At 40.4% G+C, this 21,837-nt stretch overlaps 1 protein-coding gene across 2 annotated transcripts in view; it reads right to left on the bottom strand.

Annotated features, from left to right (window-relative positions):
• The window catches only part of slc24a3 (solute carrier family 24 member 3), a 104,108-nt gene that overhangs the window by 60,174 nt on the left and 22,097 nt on the right, over positions 1–21,837 (bottom strand). For both annotated transcript variants that reach the window (XR_013934489.1, XM_080450468.1), the window contains exon 2: positions 11,597–11,734. Coding sequence is in view for 1 of the 2 variants with exons in the window: in XM_080450468.1 (XP_080306594.1) it covers positions 11,597–11,734 (138 nt within the window). In the remaining variant the exon portion in view is untranslated. The remainder of the gene's footprint in view (positions 1–11,596; positions 11,735–21,837) is intronic.

The following is a 21,837-nucleotide window of genomic DNA, read 5'->3' as shown; positions in this document are numbered from 1 at the left end:
AGATCTACAAGCAGACCCCCTGCAATGTTGTCAATCAGCTGTTTTTAAACATAGACGGATAGATAGGATTTAATGGTTAATGGGAGCTTTGTTGTCATATTCAAGGAGACAAAGTGACGTGATTATAGTGGAGGTTAATATGACTATATTACCCCTTATAAGTATAATAAAATAGAAGTCAAATATTTAACCAGTATCCCTGCTAATCAAGGAAAGGGAAGAAAAAGGAGAAAATTGTACTCAAATAGAGTATGTCAACGTACTTAGTTACCTTCCTTATTTTGGAAGAGATAGGTCATTTTGTAACTGCCGTCTTATTTTTTCCTTGGTATCTTACACTACAGAAAAGGGTAGTGGTTAGTTCTAGGGATACTCCCAGTATAGATAGTAACGTTTCAGGGTGAGAGAGACAGTATGCAGGAAGTAATGAGTGTTTCAGCTTCTCCCCCTCACAGCAACCAAGGGTCCAGAATTGATGCCCACTGGGTGGTAATGATAGGAAACACCACTTAAGTGAGGAGCCTAGGTGAGTGTCAAATTTGTTTAAACATTGCACAGAAATTTCCCAGAAACAGTGGGGACTAGATCATTATTGTAAGAGTAGATTATGATTATTTTTTGTAAATTGTAGTAATAGGTGAAGTTGTGGCATTAGTGTCAGAGTACTGTATCATAAATCTGGGGATAGTTGGGTGCTGGTCTATTTGAAGAGCTATACCCATCTAATAGAGTGATAGATCTATCCAATCTGGATGAATTATTCAATTTGGTTGAAGGTTGTGCTGCTTTGGTCATATGGACAAGCCAAATACTTTATGACAAGAATGCCATGAGGGTACCAAAGTAAAGTTGATTCACTGCTGCATAGGAGCATTTGTATATAACATTATATGAACATGGACTTTAGTAATAGGAGTGACACACATAACTGTTGCAATAATAGTAACTTCATGACAGTTGCGACTGGAGAGACATAAAGTGTACTGTAGTTTACATAGCCTGCTTACTGCGTGTCCATCAAATGCTCTACCTATCACATCGTGCTATTACTAAGGAGAGGACAATGCAGTCACACTTGCAGTCTAATCGTCAAATAGACTGTGTCCGCATCTCAGACAGAATGTGTTGGAATGGGGCCAACACGATGACACTGAAATGGAATCTTTTCCAGTGACATTTTGGGACTGACAGGAGCAGATTTCAGTGACCTAGGAGGCAATGGACAGGTGGCTTTCTTTATGTGGCTTGCAACATGGAGGACTCTGAACAAGCATTCCTGAGGCACATGCATTAGGGTGGGACATGCATCGACTCAACAGCCATGATGAACTAATGAAATGACTCTGTTTTTCTTTTCATGGGACTGTTAGCTGTTGTCCTCTATGTGAGGTGCGGGTGTGATGGTGTTGCATTGGTGGTCTCACAGTGAGTAGGTGAGTAGCAGGCTTATTAGTTTAGGCCTATGAACATAATGAATCCCTGAAAAGTTTAGGCCTATAGAGATAATGTATTAACGATCCCTGAAAATTAACGTCTATAGCTACATAGTCTTAATATTTCGTAGGCGAGATGATTTTATTTGACAGAAACTAGTGGCTTGTCGATATGATCAGATGGTACAACTGCTATTAAATCAACTATCAAATTATCATAAAACATACTAAATTGGAAATCTATAGAGCAATTATAGTGTGTAAGTGTATGTTGCTCACACTGAATTGGGAGTGTTTACTATATACAGTTCCGATGGCTAATACTACTTTAGGAAAAGGAAATTTATGAGACATACAGAACGCATCTCTAGCACGAAAATGCAAACTTGCATGCAGAGAGGAGATGCCACAGAGTGTATTTGTGAGTTGCTTTGTGGTCTGACCAATAAAAGCTAGATCACAGCCCAGCAAGCACAGTCAGGACCCGGACCAATCAGTGACGTCTCGATTGGGGCTAGATCAAGTCAAACCAAGACAAGTCAGATCTGGCCCAGAATATCACCTGATTTCAACCAAAATTAATCCTGACCACAAAAACGTCACTTCCAGGACGTCATCTAAACACATTTCTCATCACCCAAAATTGCTGTCCAAATGTCCATATGATGTCCCGGTGATGACGTCCTGTAAATGACGTAAAGATCATCCCCATATGGGCTGTGATCTGGCCTAGTCCTGAACGTCACCGGGGTGATGACCGGGCGTCATCATAACGTCATCATGACGTCATTGTGCTTGCTGGGAGCTGTTGTGGCCCCCACAGGGGCCACACTCAACAACAATAAGAGTATTTGGGAGACTATATTAAGACAGCAGTTTCTTCGTGTGACGACTACAATGTCAGTAATTGAAGAGGTTAGGAATAGGGTTTGTTATTAAGGATAGACAGAATAGGGAGAGACAAGTCAGAGTGCAGGAGTATATTAGTTGAATCATACTGTCAGCCAGTACAGGGTTTATTTCATGAGTCCTGTAGCAGTGGTGTAAGAAGTACTCACATTTAACTTGGATAAAACTATCAATACACCAAGGTAGAAATACTTTGTTACAAGTATAAGGCCTGTATTCGCAATGTTACTTAAATAAAAGTATAAAAGTATTGGCAATAAAAATATATTTAAAGTACCAAAAGTGAAAGTATTGCAAAGTAACATATCTCATGCTCACAACATGTTGCAATATGAACTGGATTGACTATTTTCAAATAGCCTATGTATAAAATAGGGCTAAAGTGGTTAATGTATATTTTAATTTATATCTATAAGTTCTAGTAACCAAAAGTTTTCAAATAAGTGTAGTGGGAAAAGGAAAAGTGGTGAGAATTGGCAATCAAAAATGTACTTCAGGACATTACTTGAGTAAATGTACTTGGTCACTTTACACCACTGTCCTATAGTAGGATACTGTGGCACAAGGTAATTAGCTCCACTGTAAAAAGAATCAGTCACTTCAGTTTTTGTCTATACAAAACTCATCTCATCCTTGTTGGTGTAATGTAATTATACACTGGGAGAGAGTGAAGATAAAGAAGTATAGACTAATAAAAAGTATAATATTGCTGAAAAATACTATACTGAAAAATACTACATATTGAACTAGTAGTACGATGTATATATAATATATATGTCATACATGAAGTACCTTTAGTGATAAAATAATGTAATAACCTACTATAGGATACATCGAGTGTTACTACATTCCTACGTTGGTTCAGTGCTTCTCAAAGAGGGGAGTAGGCGATTAGGAAAGGGGGGTAGTACAAAAGTAGGCTTTGTTTTTGTCACCTGTTTTCAGTCCTTTTCAGTTATTATTGGCCAGTGGGTCCCCTGCTGGGTCAGTGAGCAACTGATCCCTGCTGAGTCATCAGTAAACAGTTTAGAATGGAGAAAATGAATAGCCAAATATTGTGGAAAATATTATATACAGTCATGATGAAGGAGAAGGAGGAAAATTTATTAGGAGATATTTGAGCAGAGCAACAGCATCACCAATCAGTATGTGTCCTTAGTGTGAGGCAGTGTATTGAACAATACACCCCCTGGACATGACACTAGTGTGTCACAGGGACGGACCCCAATCCAAACCTTAATGCTGAGTGCAAGGCAGGGGGGTAGTGGGTCCCATTTTTAGAGTTTTTGGTGTGACTAGGCCGGGTGTGAGCTGACCTCCCGGTCTCGGGGCGGACACTCTGAGGCCACAAGGCCACGAGTTGGTATTCAAGGATGCAGAGCAAGTCTGATGAGAATGGATGATACCCGGGTATGTGAACTTGTATGAGTGGACCAGGGGTGTCTCTCAAATAGTTTTTTAAGGAAGGCAAATGGTTTGAGAATCACTGGTATGTTTGGAAGAATGTTGAATGCATTACAACCACAGTTTTGGTAAAACTAAAAGGTACAAGTTTATAATGGATGGTTTCTGAGTAATGAGAACTTTGAGGTGAAAGAAAATCATGCTAACCAAATTGCTGTTTTTCTAATAGGAAGCCTGATATCTGGTTACAAATGTTGTACGTCATTCTAATGCTAATTGGATTTTTCCTACTTGTCAAGGGGAGGACCAATCTTGGACCGATGATATCTGGTTACAAATGTTGTACGTCATTCTAATGCTAATTGGATTTTTCCTACTTGTCAAGGGGAGGACCAATCTTGGACCGATGCTCTTTTTCAGGTGCAGAGTAATGGATGGCGGGTATCTTTGCAATACTGTGTTGTGGTGAAATGTTAATAAGCATTTATTTCCCTTCCATCGTATGGGTCTTGTTAATATGGAGAAATGAACTAACTCTACTAAAAACCTAACATGTCTAAAACAATGAATGTTAGTGCAATGCATTGTGATGTCTGTGGACAAAATGCAATTACAGGAGATGTTGAAGTTCAACATTACGTCTGCAGTGGTAAGACAACACTCCCACTAATGAACAACTGGAGGTATGGAAATGTAACAGATTTCATCCATTATTGAAAATATTTATTGTGACATATTAGACTATGGATTGATTATCTTGTAATGGTGATTCCTATAGTGTTGACATCACCATACAGTGAAACATTCATTTTGACAATACCATGTAATAAGACTGGTATAAGTTTCCCCTTGCCATTACAAGGACTAGAGGGACAAGGGTTAAGTAAAATTACAGATTCATAGTTTGGTCAAATAACCTGTAGAATAAGCATAGAAAAGGTTGTGAACCAGTAATTGGGCAACTGTGTTTAAGATACATAATGACTAAGTTAAAGGAAGTACTTAGAAGGGTTATCAGGCACACATATAGGATAAAACAAATATTTTAGGTTAGAGTTAGGATGTGACATAACCAAAGCTGTTGTGAAGTTTGTCTATTTTGCAGTTTGAAATCCAATAGAGTAATCTGGAGATATCAGGAGATGTGTTGGGAAATGAAATTTCCCACATAATGAGTTTGGTTTGTATCTTGAGCAATTGTATAATTGTATAGTTCCTTACTCGCACATCATACACTGTCTGTTTGCTGTCCTATATACACATTCTAGAAATTGTTGTCCAGGTCCTAAAAATTTAAAAAGAAATCTATATAACAAACTTATTAATTTACAGTGGAACCAATCTATGTGAAGCACAATTACCTGCACAAGTTGTTTTTTACAGTTATGGAAAACCAAAGGATATACAGTGATCAGTGACCAGTGACCAGTGACTGTGAAAGTAGCCAACTTTGCAGCAAAGGTGCCCGGATGTCCCTAGTGCCCACTATCCTGTATCCCCAGTGACAGCTGTGATGGGTGCACTGGTTGGGAGGAGCACTGTGAGCCTAGCCTGGTCGACAAAAATAATATGCGATGGCAGATTTGTCTGGTTCCAGGCTACCGGAGGCCAAGCAAGTGCAGTTGTCGGTGCCCAAACAAAGACAAAAAGACACATGCCATACAACTTAGAACTGTAGCCACGAGGAACTGTAGCCAAGAGGAGAGAAGAGAGACTCATTGACATTTGAGCTCATGTGAAGAAACAAAAACAAAAACACACCTGATTGCTGGCTTACAAGTGGTCGCTCGGAAAAACAATACAGAGGATCGTAGGTGGAATTTTCCCAAAGAATGCAGACAGAAAAGGGTTTTCGCCCCTACCAGCGATCAGAAGTGTCTTGTATGTTTCCATATTTCTTTGTAAGGAGTGGTTGTGTTAGTGGACATTAAATGCCATGAATGTATTTCTCCTTTTTAGGATGTACATAGAACTATTAGGCTTCTGGAAAATACTGGTTGGAATTCAGAGGCCCACAGTTGAGGTCTAGAGAGTAAATAATTGTAGTAATATCTCATTACAGTCTAGTATTTCATATCTCTTGGTCTATGATTCTATTTGAATCAAAGGGAGGAATTATAATGGAAATTATATGAAAACTACACTATTGCCTGTATGATTATGGCTATAACCTCTATGAGCCTTCTAAAGAAAGGACATTTGCACACTCTGCTGTTTGTAGGTCTATTTACAAAGTTTGCAGTAGTAGACAAACCGTGTTCTCACCTGTTGGTATCCTGTCAGAGTAACTATTTCTAAATAGAGCCATGTATGACTCTGTCCACTAACCACACCTCCAGCTATTTGTGTTCTCTTCTTGTGTATAAAGGAGACACACAACTGAGCAATCGGGAGGCTGCATGTAGGCAGTCTCCGAGAGCTCTCGTATAGTATAATAAATATATGCTGGTTCATCCACTCTACTCTCTGTGGAATTATTTCCTTTATAATGATGTGAAGTTTATATTTTTCCATAACAGTCTCCCTCTACTGTACCTACTGTACATCTTGGTTCTGATACATTATGACCATGCTATTGAGGAAATACTAAGACGACAACCAACAGGAATTTTTAACATATCATGGGCAGTGGTTTCAAATCTTCAGAGACATTTTTGCAAGCAGGATCTGGCAACAAGTTATCTCTGTACTAGTAAGGGGGAATTTCAAGTAAGCAGACAGAATCAACTTCAACTCTGTAATGACGGTATGAGCTAATGTGGTTTTATTGAAGTTGCAGGTGGTAATGCGGATTGTAAAGAATTACTTGACATACTGTAGCTATATTACTGAAATCTTTTAGTAACGTAATCTTATATTACTCTGTTACTTAAAGGTAGGGTAAGTGATTTGCAATTATTCAAATAATTGCAAAATGGGTCTATGTTCTGATAGTGCTCGTTACTATAGAGTGTCCTGTCCATATAAGGAGTCTCCATGTCTCTCCAGCTCTTTATAAAACAGAAAATGCATTTTCGTTTCAGTTTCAGTTTCGTTTCCAATTTTATCCAATCAGGATAGAGAACTCAATCAGGATATAGAATAAACAAGTGAAATTGGAAGTGATGACACTAAGAAATGAGCAGGCAAAATTAGAACTGGAACACTATAAAAATAAAGCTTAAAAATGGGTACTTTCTCCTGATTGGCTGAGATTTTGACACCTACCAGAAAATGTATTTTCTGTTTATTAAAGAGCTGGAGAGACGGGGAGACTCTTGTTACTGAACAAACACTCTCTAGCAATGATTACTATCAGAATATAGTGCTTAAACCTTTTTAAAAAATACTTTTTGTTTTAACCCAAAAATATCACTTACCCTACCTTTAAGTAAGATATTAATTTAACATGCTACTTTTGTAGCATGCTACTTTTGTAGGTGTAATACTGAAATCGTATTACTAATGCTTTATATTACTCCTTACTGCTAAAAGGAAGATAATACTGTAACATGTTACTTTTGTACTCGTTTGCTACTTCTAATATGGAACTTATTTAACTTATCTAACTTATGCTGACACTTATGTGCACTTTTGTATCATTCCACGAGCTTCAGAAGTAGTATGGCCTGCCAGGGAGCCATTTATTCTCATCTTCCCAACCATCTTTCTCATCTTCTTTCACATTGTGTACCCCAACTGTATGATACACACTACTACCACAAAAATAAAAAACAGAGTGGGAAAAGTCACTAGGTACTCTGATTCTTGATTATATTTTCAGACAAGAGTTTATAATACATACGTTCTCTATAAATGCCTGACATTTATAGAGATTAAAATGTTAATATAATTTAGCCTTGCTGATCAAATCATATGGGTGCAAAATCTCAACAAGAGTATAAAATAAAAGCTTCTTTCGGCAGAAAAGAGTGCGTTCCATAAATTCTAAAAATAATATGTTCATAATCATAAGTGTGAAGTCTATTCTCTCTCTCTCTCTCTCTCTCTCTCTCTCTCTCTCTCTCTCTCTCTCTCTCTCTCTCTCTCTCTCTCTCTCTCTCTCTCTCTCTCTCTCTCTCTGGTGCTGCTGTCCAGAGGAAATATGCAATTACAACTAACCAACCTGATGACAATAATTGTTTTGGGATTGCTTGTGATTATGAAAAGGCACAGAGCTATAGGGGGTGTTTATAATAAATTCTGATTACTGTACTGTACATACATTTTGATTTACTTTGAACAAATTATCTTGCATGCTGCTTGAAGACAATCGTTATCAATCTGCCAGATTTTCCTGACCCTACCTTAAATAATTTACCATGAGCATATTTTATGTAAAGAGGTTTTATGTGATGTGATTTATAAATCGATTACTGTAGAGCAGTCACAATTTTACGGCTTTGTTGATAACAAAAATTGGTAAGTCAACAAGTTCCTATGATTATCAGTCGGCTAAGAATTTCTTTAGAAATTAGTTTCTCCCCCAGTAGCCCGCATGATGCAAAGCTCTCCCAGCAAGCACAATGACGTCATGATGACGTTATGATGACGCCCGGTCATCACCCCGGTGACGTTCAGGACTAGGCCAGATCACAGCCCATATGGGGATGATCTTTACGTCATTTACAGGACGTCATCACCGGGACATCATATGGATATTTGGACAGCAATTTTGGGTGATGAGAAATGTGTTTAGATGACGTCCTGGAAGTGACGTTTTTGTGGTCAGGATTAATTTTGGTTGAAATCAGGTGATATTCTGGGCCAGATCTGACTTGTCTTGGTTTGACTTGATCTAGCCCCAATCGAGACGTCACTGATTGGTCCGGGTCATGACTGTGCTTGCTGGGCTGTGATGTTAAAATGATCAGATAACGGTTGCAATAAAAATGTACTTGAAATAACAGACAGCAAGAGTTAGAGAGAGAGGAAGAGGGGGGGGGGATAAACTGATGACAACAGGAAAACAGAGGGAAAGAATAGAGAGAGAAAGAGAGAGAGAGAGAGAGAGAGAGAGAGAGAGAGAGAGAGAGAGAGAGAGAGAGAGTTAAAGAGCTTGAGGGATGAGAATTAACCAGATGGTAATGGGGTGACTGAGAGAAAGGCGTGCATCTTTTTTTTTTCTCTCTATGATTTGCTTTCTCGGACTGAAATGAGATTTTCCGTTGTTAGTTGAGCCGCAAAGTATTGTATACCGGTGGTTCTTAAACTGGGGTAAGGGGGCCCCAAGGGGTCCTTAGGGGGTTACCAGGGGGTTCCCAGCTAAATTTGTTAATATAGCGTCACAATCATTTGAACCACTTTAACCATATTTTATACTATATAAAGTATAAAATATATATTCTCAAAGTTATATATACTTTGAGAACCACTGCTATATACCTAGAAATGTCACAAGATGAAGTCACACAAACTGTAACATGGTCAAATCACAACACAAAGCCATGATACTTCATATCGTTACTGCTGGGCAGAAACCCTGTATGTCTAAAACCCTTACTTTTAAGGAAATGGAAAAAAGATTGTGTGTTCCAATGGATAGATATTTAGTCACAAGCTCTTGCTAATACAGTACTTTTCATTAGTTAAATAGTTATAAAACCCATATAATAAGCTACTTTGTTGCATGACTTTGTAGTGAAAATAGCCAACTATTTTCACTACACAGTCATACAACAAAGTAAATTAGCGTATACAGCGACAATATATTACATCTCTGACTCATTTATCTGACATATGGCCCAATTGGCGGTCAATGGTCAAAAAGGTGAATTATTGATTGACACTTTGTCGTACATAGATTCTGAGAATGATTGAAGGCTGGTCTCAAACCAGGAATTGAAACATGCATGTAGATAAAGGTTTTATTAATTTAAGTGAGAGTGATAGACAGACAGAGACAGAGAGAGAGAGGCAAAAAGTGATAGAGAGCAAGCGAGAAGTGATGAAATAAATGGAGGGAAGGCAGGAACAAGCCTATTAAAGTAATTAGTGATCCTGAGATAATGGCTGATTAAACATAAACAGCCAACACTATGCAGTCTAAATATAACCTTATGTAGAGGAACACACATAAACACGCACGCACGCACACACACACACACACACACACACACACACACACACACACACACACACACACACACACACACACACACACACACACACACACACACACACACACACACACACACACACACACACACACACACACACACACACACACACACACAATTCAATTGAGCATGGTATTCATTAAGACTGATGATGTAAGTGAGTAGATTTGAATACACTGCTGCTGCTATAAGACGTCTTGCCTCCAATAATGTATTTTAGTTGGTGCCCTGGATCATCTCAAATCTCCAAAGAACGATAGCAGAAAGACGCAGAGAAAGATACAAAGAAGGCGAGGGAGAAATAAGGAGGTGGCGGGGGGGGTGGTCGAATATTGAGCTTGTGCATAGGCTAGTTTTGGTGCGAGACACCCACGTGTTAAAACAGTGGTTCTCAAACTTTTTCATGTCAAGGACCCCCAAATTGACACTTATTAGCCTGCAGACCCCCATTTGAAAAGATACACCAAGGACCCCCATAAGAGAAGATCTAGCAGTGATTTTCAACCATTTTAATTTCAAGGATCCCCAGTTTGACTTGCATTAGGCTACGGACCCCCATTTAATGGCATTTCTATCTCTGGGACCCCAATTTATATTGTAATATCAATGTCAATTTAACTCTGAGAGTGTAAAAATTTAACCAAATGGGTTCATTTGGTTCCATTTGTACACTCCCCGAGTTAAAGACACATAAGGGTCAATTTGGTTCATAACTAACTATCATTTAGCTGGGGAGCCCCTGGAACTCCCTCAAGGACCCCTGGTGGTCTCCGGACCCCACTTTCAGAACCAATGCGCTACAACATATAAGTTGGGCTTCATAGGCAGTCATTCCTGGTTTCATCTGACCAGCTTGAAGTTGCAGAGAAGTGGGAGCCTTGTGGCTGTAATCATGCTATCCTACAATGTCACGGTACAGTACAATGTACATGCAAGAATGTTTGCATGTCATTGTGTTTATATGTGTTGCATGTGCATGTGTGTATGTTTGTACATGTACATGCACAAGCACATGTACATGTGTACTACTGTATTTGTGCGGTATGCGTTTGTGTGTGATCGGTGGGTGGTGTGTTTACAGTGAGATCAAGAGGATGGCTTGGCAGGACGTCAGCCTTGTAAATCCCCAGGATCTCTTATGGAAAATACACACACACACACACACAGAGCCGGCACCACAGGGAAGACACACGCACAGGCACGCACAAGCACACACACACACACACACACACACACACACACACACACACACACACACACACACACACACACACACACACACACACACACACACACACACACACACACACACACACACACACACACACACACACACACACACACGCCCGCAGAGAAAGAAAACATAAGTTGTTCCAATACAGAGACGCGTTCTTGGCCAGCCAGCAGCACAACAACATCTCCTACCTGGGAGACATCTCTGTTCTCTGCTTGTGTTTCATCTCAGGGTTAGCCTCCCTCCTGTTCTCTCTCTCTTTGCTTTCTCATCGGCTACGCCAGGCGGGACGGCCCGAGGCCGGAGATTATGTTTTTGCTCCTGTCCATCCGTCCGGGTGTGTATGTGGGCGTGTGTGTGTGTGTGTATGTGTGTGTGCGCGCTTCCAATGTCAGCAGTCATGTCAGCAGCCTTCTATATGAATTCAGCTGCCCTTACCAGAGGTACAGTGTGTGATTTCATCGAGCGACACAGTCATGCGTCAAAGTAGGAATTAAGCATTACACATATGCACTCACCTGGTTCGGTGCAGTTTCTAGACTTGACGACCTCTGGCTCTGATTCATTATCGTAGCTGATGTCTTGCAGGAGATGACGTCTTTCCCATCGCGCCTCCTCCCCCACCTCCTTATGCAAGGAGCTGAACACATCATAGCCTGAAACACACACAGAGAGAGAGACTGATTAGTTTCAATTAGCATTTGGCTACCGACATTGCAATGCATTTGGTGCTTGTGCATGTCAAATAAAATAAATGAAACCAAAATAAATCATTTTAATAACTACAATAATAACAATTTTACACCCTTACTGTATCTTATAAGTAATAAGTAATACATTATAACTGTAAACCATTACAGGTGTAAATTATGATGTATTATGCATAATTATTCCATGCATGATACATTGTTATGCAGAGGGCTAGTGCAGTCGCTCTAGAGAGAGAGAGAGAGAGAGAGAGAGAGAGAGAGAGATCCCAGCCAGCACAGGATGTGTGTACTGTGTACAGTATGTACTGCACATGTAGAGTGTATGTGTGTGTTTATGACTAGTGGAGCTGTGCAATGGCTAGAATGGTTGATGGAAGTATTTTAGCCTGCTGCTGCACCTCAGAATAAGCAACTGGCCAACCAGGTCATGGGAGCGAGCGCCCATGACCTGGTTTACAGAAACACATCGATCCATCACACAGACAGGACTAGGGCAAGAAATGAACCCAGGTCCAAGATATATGTAGTAAACTGGAACTGTACGTAAACACACACACTCTAAGGAAGAGGGCTGCTATTTGAATCCAAACATTATGTTGAGAAAGCAATCAGGCCCTAGTTACAGTATATGATAACATAATATGTCTCTATTAAAGCTGAGATAGCAATTCATTTTTAAATGTATGCATAATGTAAGGTGTACGTTAAACATAAGGCTATTACAGTTTCAGGTTTTGTTGTACAACATAAATTATCCTGGTTAACTCAACCAAGAATTTCTAAGTAGATATCTACTATCTACTAAAATCATGCTAGATTTCCTTATAGGGGCTGGGGGGTGGGGGGGGGCGAGTGAATAACCCTAACCCTAGTATAAACATTTCTTTGGATGATCAGCTCATTGGCCTTGAGGTTAGAGTGTAAGTTAAAATAAAATACACCAAAAAACTAAATATTCTTCCAGCTTGAGGGATGCATACCTACAGTAAGTGACAAGCATAACATACCGGTATATAAAGCGGGTTTGTATGATTTTGGAGGTGTCTGGGTGAGCCTCCACCAACTAAAGTGACAAAAATAACAATGGGTGAGTGTGTGTGCCTCGCTATACGCCGATTGACCCGGTACAAGCATGCGGGCGGCAGACAGCACAAACTATGGTCCTAGCTGACACTCCTTATTTCCCAGCAAATGTGTGTCCCTGAATTTCCTCTGACGAATAAAAGCAACAACATCATTGTTGTGTGTATGTGTGCGACAGAGAGAGAAAACTATTTTTGCTCTCTGCCCTTGCATGAAGTCTGAAGTTTAATAAAGGAGAAGATGCTCACTGTATCCTTAGGCATTCATAAGGTATGTTGGGGCCTCAGTATTTGAATCTTATACTGAAATAATTTGATCGGTGGATTCTAATACAGTATAACATATATAGGCTGGGTGGTCTGTGGGGCAGAGTGCTTGCTCATTGTCATCTGGGTCACCGTATCCTCAAGCCCCCCCCCCCCCAGCTCCAACCCTCCCATCCTCTCTCCCCACCACGCGAAGGGGATGTGGGTTCTTGACTGACGGCCGCGCTGAGGCCCGGCTAAAAATAGCCTCAGCAGAGGACTGGATATATTTATCCACACAGAGAAATATGAAACGCTTCAGACTCCTGCAACGTGATGGAGGAGATGAGGGGAAGGGGGAAGGGGAGGGGAAGGGTGAAGGGTGAAGGGGAGAAGAGAGGAGAGGATGGAGTGAAACAGGAGAGACAGAGACAGAAGGTGGTGAGAGACAATTTAAGCAGAGGAGAGAACAATGGAGAGGAGGAAGGAGACACACACAAGGACAAAGAGGAGAGGCAATTATGGAGAGGAAGAGGAAAAGGAGGAGAGGAGCAGGGAAGGAGAGGGAAGGATGGAGGGATGGAGTGAAGAGATATCACTACATATTGCAATCATGAGGCTAGGACAGAAACCAGCAGGATGAAGCCTAATTTATAATATAATCGCACGCTGTGCTATTTGACAAAAAATAACTGCATTGTTATTTTATTTTCATCACAATTTCCATCAGTTGAACATCCATTATTTTCGTCGAGCAAATTGGTCATCCAACAAAACACAAATTAGCCACTCTATTGAAGGGTTAATGTTCCACTTGCAGCCATACAATACAACTCTGCATTTTGCTGTGTGACAAAATACAGCTGAAGTTGTATGTGCTCAAAAGTGTACCCCAGAGATGTCACTGGGGTACAATCCGTGAATATGAAATCTACAAGCCTTAATCCTGGTTTTTAGCCACTACCCTTGGGTGGCTGTGGCATTGTTCTTGTTCATTGAGTTTGGCAAAATTAGCAATGTTGACTTCAGAAAATATAAATGAAGCTGTTTTGCTGTCAGAAATTGTAGGAAGTACACAGAGTAAGGCTAAAACACACAGAACATATGGATTGTAACGTTAATGTAGTTTCTATTGACTATGATAATAGTCAAACAATTAAACTTGGAATTGTAGGAGTTGAGGCATTACATTTAGTTTGACTCGGTTCCACAGATAAATATTGTGAAAAATATTGTGCCGATCAGAAGCTCACAACGCCTCGGGGTGCGTGCATGTGTCTGTGTGTGTGTCTGTCTGTGACCAGCTAATCAATGGCACCGTTGGGCTGATCGCAGAAAAACTGTGCACGCACTGTCTGGATGCCAGAGCAGAACCTCTGCCCCAAATTTTTCAGATCGGCCTGTTATAGCGCCACCAGGAGGCCATTTAAAAATATATATATTAATCCTACAGATTTTGTCCAAACATCACGCATATCAGTACACAGTATTTCTATAGTCATTAAACCAAACTGTGTATGCTCACTCCTTAGAGGCCAAGGTAAAACCTTTGCCCTGCATTTTTCACATTTGCCTTTTATAGCGCCACCATGAGGCCTACTTATGTACAATACATTGTTTGATATTACTCCTTAAGATTTTATCAAAATTTCACGCAAATCGGTACACATGATCTCTATAGTCATGTGATCAAGACAGATCTGTTAGATTTTTTCATCTTTTCATATTCCATCCTGATTGGCTAATATTGACATCTTAAGTTTGTAGGAGTGGCCCGTTTTGAACAAAATGCCTGAAATCATGAACACAGCGTCCGATTGCAGTGAAACTTTGCACACTACGTTGAGGAACAAATGCCACCCTTTTAATATTGCCCTTTTATAGCGCCACCAGGAGGCCGATTTTTGCAAAACATTTTTTTTTATATTACTCCTTCAGATTTTGTCCAAACATCACGCAAATCGGTACACATTATCTCTATAGTGATGTGATCAAGATGATTCTTCATATTCCATCAACATTGCTGGCCAACAATAACCTACCTGACCTGGAGGAGACCTGAACACTTGCCTGACTTTTTAGTAAATTGTCACTTTACTCTTTACTGTCATCTGGGGACCCTCCCCCCCCCAAAAAAAAATCATGTGGCGACCCCCCCTGGGGTTCCCGACCCACCGGTTGAGAACCACTGCTCTACAGGCTAGAGAACATTGTCTATGTCGTGATGCTCTGCAGACTAGAGAACATACTAGGCTGAACACTGCCAAACTGTGTCACTATCATCTTGCAAACAAAGCTTCAGTTGTTGTGACACTCTTGACCTCTGCACACTCTTCCCCTAAGCAAATGCTTGTGTGTGTTGTGTGTGTGTGTGTGTGTGTGTGTGTGTGTGTGTGTGTGTGTGTGTGTGTGTGTGTGTGTGTGTGTGTGTGTGTGTGTGTGTGTGTGTGTGTGTGTGTGTGTGTGTGTGTGTGTGTGTGTGTGTGCGTGTGTGTGTGTGCGCGTGTGTTTGTGTGTGTGTGTGTGTAAAATACACTACATTAAGGCCAAGTGCAGGAATGATCCACTTGCTCTAATTTTACCGCATGGCACCTTAGGGGCCGAACAGTCTAGAAGAGGTTCTGTCTGTCTGTCTGTCTGTGTGTCTGTCCGTCCAGGGCTAATGTTGCAAATCATCGGACCGATCAGCCCTAAATTTCTTGAGCACGCTGCCAGTAGACCAGTGAAGTAACTCCCTGGATATTTATACTTCTTCACACACACACACACACACACACACACACACACACACACACACACACACACACACACACACACACACACACACACACACACACACACACACACACACACACACACAGGAGTGAGGGTTGACATGATGACACACATTTGCTGCATACCACTGAGTGACAGAGGAACATGCAAATTAATGCTTGAAACACACTCTGTGCTACCACTATCCAGTATGACATAATATATACTTTTCACATTTTTTGAGCCCAAGGCACACCAAAAATAAAAATGTCAAGGCACAACTGTATTCATGTTATCACTCTTATCACTCTGCAAATGCCTAATAAAAAGTTTAAATTGAGCCCTAATTAATCATTTCACAAATTTTCAATAACAGCAAAAATCGACAAACTCGCAATGCTTTGCACTGTGAGTGACGTGTAAAAAGTGGTTAGGGATCTGGAGTAGGGACCTTGCTTGCCAATGAAAGGTATGATGGGAACTGTTGGAACACAGAAAAATAGACTCTGGGCTCTATTTTTGGCACTGCTAAAGCCGCACCCGCGGCCCACTAGCCGTGAATTAGGGATAAGGGAGCTGGCATTGTCCCTAAACTCTATTTTGCGCCCGCTATACCCGCTATTCATTATGCCGAATCCACTATTTGCGGCTGGAGGTGTGGCCGTGGGCATGGATATCTGGAGACGGCCAGGGCGCACAGCGTGGCACAACATTCAAAGGATCCCTCTCTCTCTACTAATTCTCAATAAATCTCGCACAATGCAATGCAATGCTCTCTAAATTACACACGTCAGTTTTATTCATCGATTACGCAGGAAATAATGAACTGATTACAAAAATATAAAATTCTCTCTAATCAGTAACATGTAGATGATACGTATGTCTATCAAATGTGGTTTTATTGAAAGGCAATCAAAGGCTAGAGCTTAGAAACCAAAAGTCAGGTGTATGTTTCCATGTAAAATCCCCACATGCGGCTGGAGCTGTGTTGCCAGAATTTGGGAGAGAAATAAGCAACCACGTCTATGAAAACAAACCCAAAAGAAGCGACTATAATAGGCCACATGAGCAATTCAAACCTATATATGTTGGCCATTAAAAATGTTGCATATTTATATATGTTGGCTATTTGAAAATAGACGATCTACAAGCTCACAACCGTTCTACCATTATTTACAAGCAACTTCAGAAAAACAAGCCCAATGTGGCTTATGTAGCAGACCTGGCAACGCTGCAGACAGGGATAAAGGAGTGCGTAAGATTGGATTGGGGATAATGGCTTGCGCATCTTCTCTTAAAGGTAATGGCATCTGGCACGGTAATTGGTTTTATCATTGTAACGCCCAAACCACACCTATGCATAATGTAAAGGGTAGTGCAGGTGTTTTGCCGGTAAGGCAGGTGTCCCAAAATTGCAACTTTTGCGGGGGAACGCCCCTTGCCCAATTTAGAGCCTTATATACTAAATACTATAGCACAGTATAGTAATAGTTTTGTTTCTATAGTCTATGATATCAGCACTGAAGTCAAATGAAACAAGAACTGCACAAATGCATCTGTTTAAGCTATCATTTTGGAATGAATGAACTTTACCTTACATTTTTATTAAGGAACGCATATTTGTATTGCCTCATAGGACATATTATATATATATTATACCTAGGGTGGTCTTTTTTTGTGAACCCTTGAACGATCTTTTTTGAGAAACAATTAAGGACAGATTCAGATTTTGGCCTAGTGAGTGAGTGATTGAAGTGCAAAAATGTCAGCATGTAAATTTTTCTGGCTTTAGTTGTGCTCACAGAGGTGTGAGAATATGCTCACTGGCACTCTCTCGGAAGTAACACTGGTACAGTACGGTACAGAGACACAGAGCTTTTTCAAGTTGCTCATGAGGATATTCATGATTATCCAGAGAATGGAAATTCATTATAAAACTGTCTAGAGTGTTTTTATTGCGATAAAAGATTAAATATTATGTGCTACTAGTATCCATACTCTCAGCTTTCCTACTGTCTGTCTGTCCTACACTGTCTCCCTGTCATCTTTCCTACTGTCTGTCTCTCCACCATTGTCTCCCTCTCAGCTTTCCTACTGTCTGTTTCTCCTTCTCTGTCTCCCTCTCAGCTTTCCTCCTGTCTGTTTCTCGTTCACGGTCTGCTCTACACTGCCTAGATCTCTCAGCTTTACAACTGTCTGTCTCTGTATGTGTGCATGCACATACATGTGCATTATTTCTGTCCAAAGACCATATGAAAATAGAAACAATCTCCCTATTTTAATCTATCTGACATCCCCCTCGTCTGTTGCTCCGTCAATCAATACCTGTCTCTTTTTCTCTTTTCATCCATCCATCTCTCTTAACACACACACACACACACACACACACACACACACACACACACACACACACACACACACACACACACACACACACACACACACACACACACACACACACACACACACACACACACACACACACACGCATCCCCTGTGTATATGTCCTATATTGGCTAATGTCACACCCTCCCACCACGTGCATCGCCACATCCCCAATCCATGCATGCATGTGTGCGTGTGCGTATGCGTGTGCATGTGTCGGTGTGTCTGTATGTGTGTGTGTGTGTGTGTGAGTGAGTCCTATACTGGCCAGTATCCTATATATCCCTGGCGACCTCATAACGTCAGTTAATATGGCCGCCCATTCCTCCTTCCTGTCAACACTAATCTGTTAATTCATCTTCATTAGTTGACTGTGCCAGGCTGCTGTGTGTGTGTGCGCGCGTGTGCAAGTGTGAATGTGTTTCTGTTCTTTGTGTGAGCATGTCAGCGTGTGTGTATTTATATGCATACTGTATGAGCAGTATAAGTGTGTTTTGCTGTTATGTTTATGCATGTGCCTGCTTTCACATGCAGCATGTATGTATATGTGTTAACATGTGCATGTGTGCACATAGGATCATCCCTACTGACATGAAACCTGTATTATGTGTGCGAGTGCCTGTGTGCCTGTGTGCACGTGCGTGCGTGTGTGCGTGTGTGTGTGTGTGTGTGTGTGTGTGTGTGTGTGTGTGTGTGTGTGTGTGTGTGTGTCTGCGTGTGTATGCATGTCTGTCTGTCTGTGTGTGTGTGTGTGTGTGTGTGTGTGTGTGTGTGTGTGTGTGTGTGTGTGTGTGTGTGTGTGTGTGTGTGTGTGTGTGTGTGTGTGTGTGTGTGTGTGTGTGTGTGTGTGTGTGTGTGTGTCAGTGCTTCAATATTGTCCCTGGAGAGATGAGAATCAGGCCATGAGCACGTGTCTATGCTTCTCCAACATGCTACATGTGATACAAACACCCTTGGCCATTGTACCTTGGATATATCTACAGTACGCCATAACCACGTGCTAGAGGGAAAGATAGATGATACCGAAAAAATATGTATATATGAGACATTAGCTTTGTACAGAGGTCAGTACCAAAATACACACACGCACACACACACACACACAGTACGTATGTGCGTACGTACGTACGTACATATATACATGTATAGTATATAACAACGTTAAGCGTTTATGACTGCGGCAGGGTCTACAATACGTAATGGACTAATGAGGCTACTGTGGGTGTAGAAATTGGAATGTCTGCCCTCTTCTACACTGCATTTGTCCCAGTGTGATTGTTCAGTGTGAGCTCAAAATGGTAAGCCTAGAAAGAAACCCTTGGACGTTTTTCTTTAGCAGCTGACATGGAAATCTGTCGGTTACCATTAATGTTTTAGATCGTCAAACAATTTTGTGCCATTGTATATATATATACAATATATATAGCGGATAGAGCTCCTCTCGTTTGCACTTACGAAGGCACCAAGGCCTACAACGCCCCAGCTGTGGAAACACAGGGTTTCTGATTGATTGCAAAGCGCCCCTTAGACATGCGTAGCCCCAGGATGGATCGAGGGCCACATCAAACAAATCGGCAACAGGTTGCACAATTAAACAACAAAACGACAATGTGTATTTTTAATTTGTGTTAAAGTGTTCTAGTATGTTGCTGTGTACATTATGCATGAAGTTTCTGTACACGCCTGACTGCGCATCTATACTGAGTGCTCCAGAGACAACACATGTCTTGCAATACCATTGAGATTTTTATATGACGTTAGTCCTCTCAGTGATCTTTTTCAGGAGAGGACATGAAAGAATTATTGAAAACAGTAGAAAGGAAATTAATAAAGTTAAAGAAATGGTTTGATAGGAATAAGTTGTCACTTAATGAAAACAAAACTAAATTTATGGTATTTGGTGGTGTTTCTACTGACTGTGAAATTAAACAGAATTTAAATGGAACCGAAATTGAAAGAGAATATGAAACAAAATTCTTAGGTGTGATTACAGATCACAAACTCTGTTGGAAGCCACATATTCAATATATCAAAGGTAAATTAGCCAAATCTGTTGGCATGCTGTACAAAACAAGGGAGCAGTTGAATCAAAAATGTTTGCATATATTGTATTTTTCACTTGTAGTGCCATACATGTCATACTGTGTTGAGGTCTGGGGGAATGTATATAAAACAAATATAGATCCTATTATTAAACTACAGAAAAGAGCTATTAGAATAATCAACAAAGCTAGTTAACTTGAATCGACAAATCCATTATTCATAAAGTATTAAAATTTGTAGATATGGTGTACATAAAAACCTTGTTTTTAAAAAAAAATGTTTTCGTGCTAAGAGTAAAAGCCTACCAGTTTGTATTCAATGTATTTTTAAACCAAGAGAAAGAAAGTATAATTCAAGAAGGTTATGTATTTTTAAAACACGTAAAAAAGCAAGAACTAATCTTAGCTAGATGTGTTTCAATTTTGCGAGTTATACTATGGAATAGCCTTAGTGATGAGTTGAAGTTGTGTACATCTCAGGGGAGATTTAAAAAAGCCTTAAAAAGTAAAATAATTCAGGAGTGCAGTTTTGAGTAAAACATATTCTTTCTTTTTTTTATCTCTTTTATCTTGCAGCATATTTTAAGTTTTTTTTTAATATAAAAAAAATCTATTTTGTTTTCAAGTCTTGAAAAGGATAGGCAAAGAATAAGCATTGTGCTTCAGCCTATTCCTTTTTTCGGTCATTGAGTTTGGATTTTGTGTGTGAGCTGACTTTGAATTATGTACATTTATGATTTTATCTTTTTTTAACACATTCCATGCCAGAGTTTAATATCATAATGTACTCACCCACTGCCAGCGATTTTTTTGTTTTGTTTGTTTTCTTCACCTCGCCACAGACCTCGCTAAATACCTTATGATCGTGTGTTCAACTGTTTGTAGACACACAGGGTAGTTGTGTGTCCCAGAGAAGACATTTTCAATCGGCGACATTCCATTTTGCAGTAGTAGCAGTTTCTAAAACCCGTTTCAAACAGCGTTCAGCTCGGAGAAAAACAACACTGAGATAATGGCGATTTAGCGGAAGCTTTAGAGCGGTGGCAGATGGGAACGAAAATCTTCGATTGACGTCATTTCCGTATCCGGGTGTGCTACAATGAAATGTGTCACTGCGAGAGAGTGCTACAATGAAATGTGTCACTGCGAGAGAGTGCTACAATGAAATGTGTCACTGCGAGAGAGAGAAAAAAAATAGACCACTTCACGTAGGCTACGCGATTGGCACACTGCGGCTTTATTTAGGTTCGCAAGTGTGTTTTGATTTGTTGTACACAAAGACCGAAAATAAACCATTCATTCATTCATTCATCTCTACAGCAAACACTGCTGCGCTTGATTTAACACATCCACTGCCAAGGGCTAATCTCATAATGTACTCACCAGTGCCAAGGTGTTTTTGTTGTTTTTTTGTTTTTTTCATGTCGCCATAGATCTTGTTAAAATCCTTAAGATTGAGCGCTACACAGTCTGTTTACATCCGCGCGATCTCCCTGTATCTCCCAGTGAAAACCACGTGTCAAACGGGGCATCCATGTTT

Source organism: Gymnoscopelus braueri (genome assembly GCF_963280865.1).
Source record: "Gymnoscopelus braueri genome assembly, chromosome: 14".
Lineage (NCBI taxonomy): Eukaryota > Metazoa > Chordata > Actinopteri > Myctophiformes > Myctophidae > Gymnoscopelus > Gymnoscopelus braueri.
Note: the sequence above shows the minus strand (reverse complement) of the source record. Positions and strands in the feature narration are given on the sequence as shown.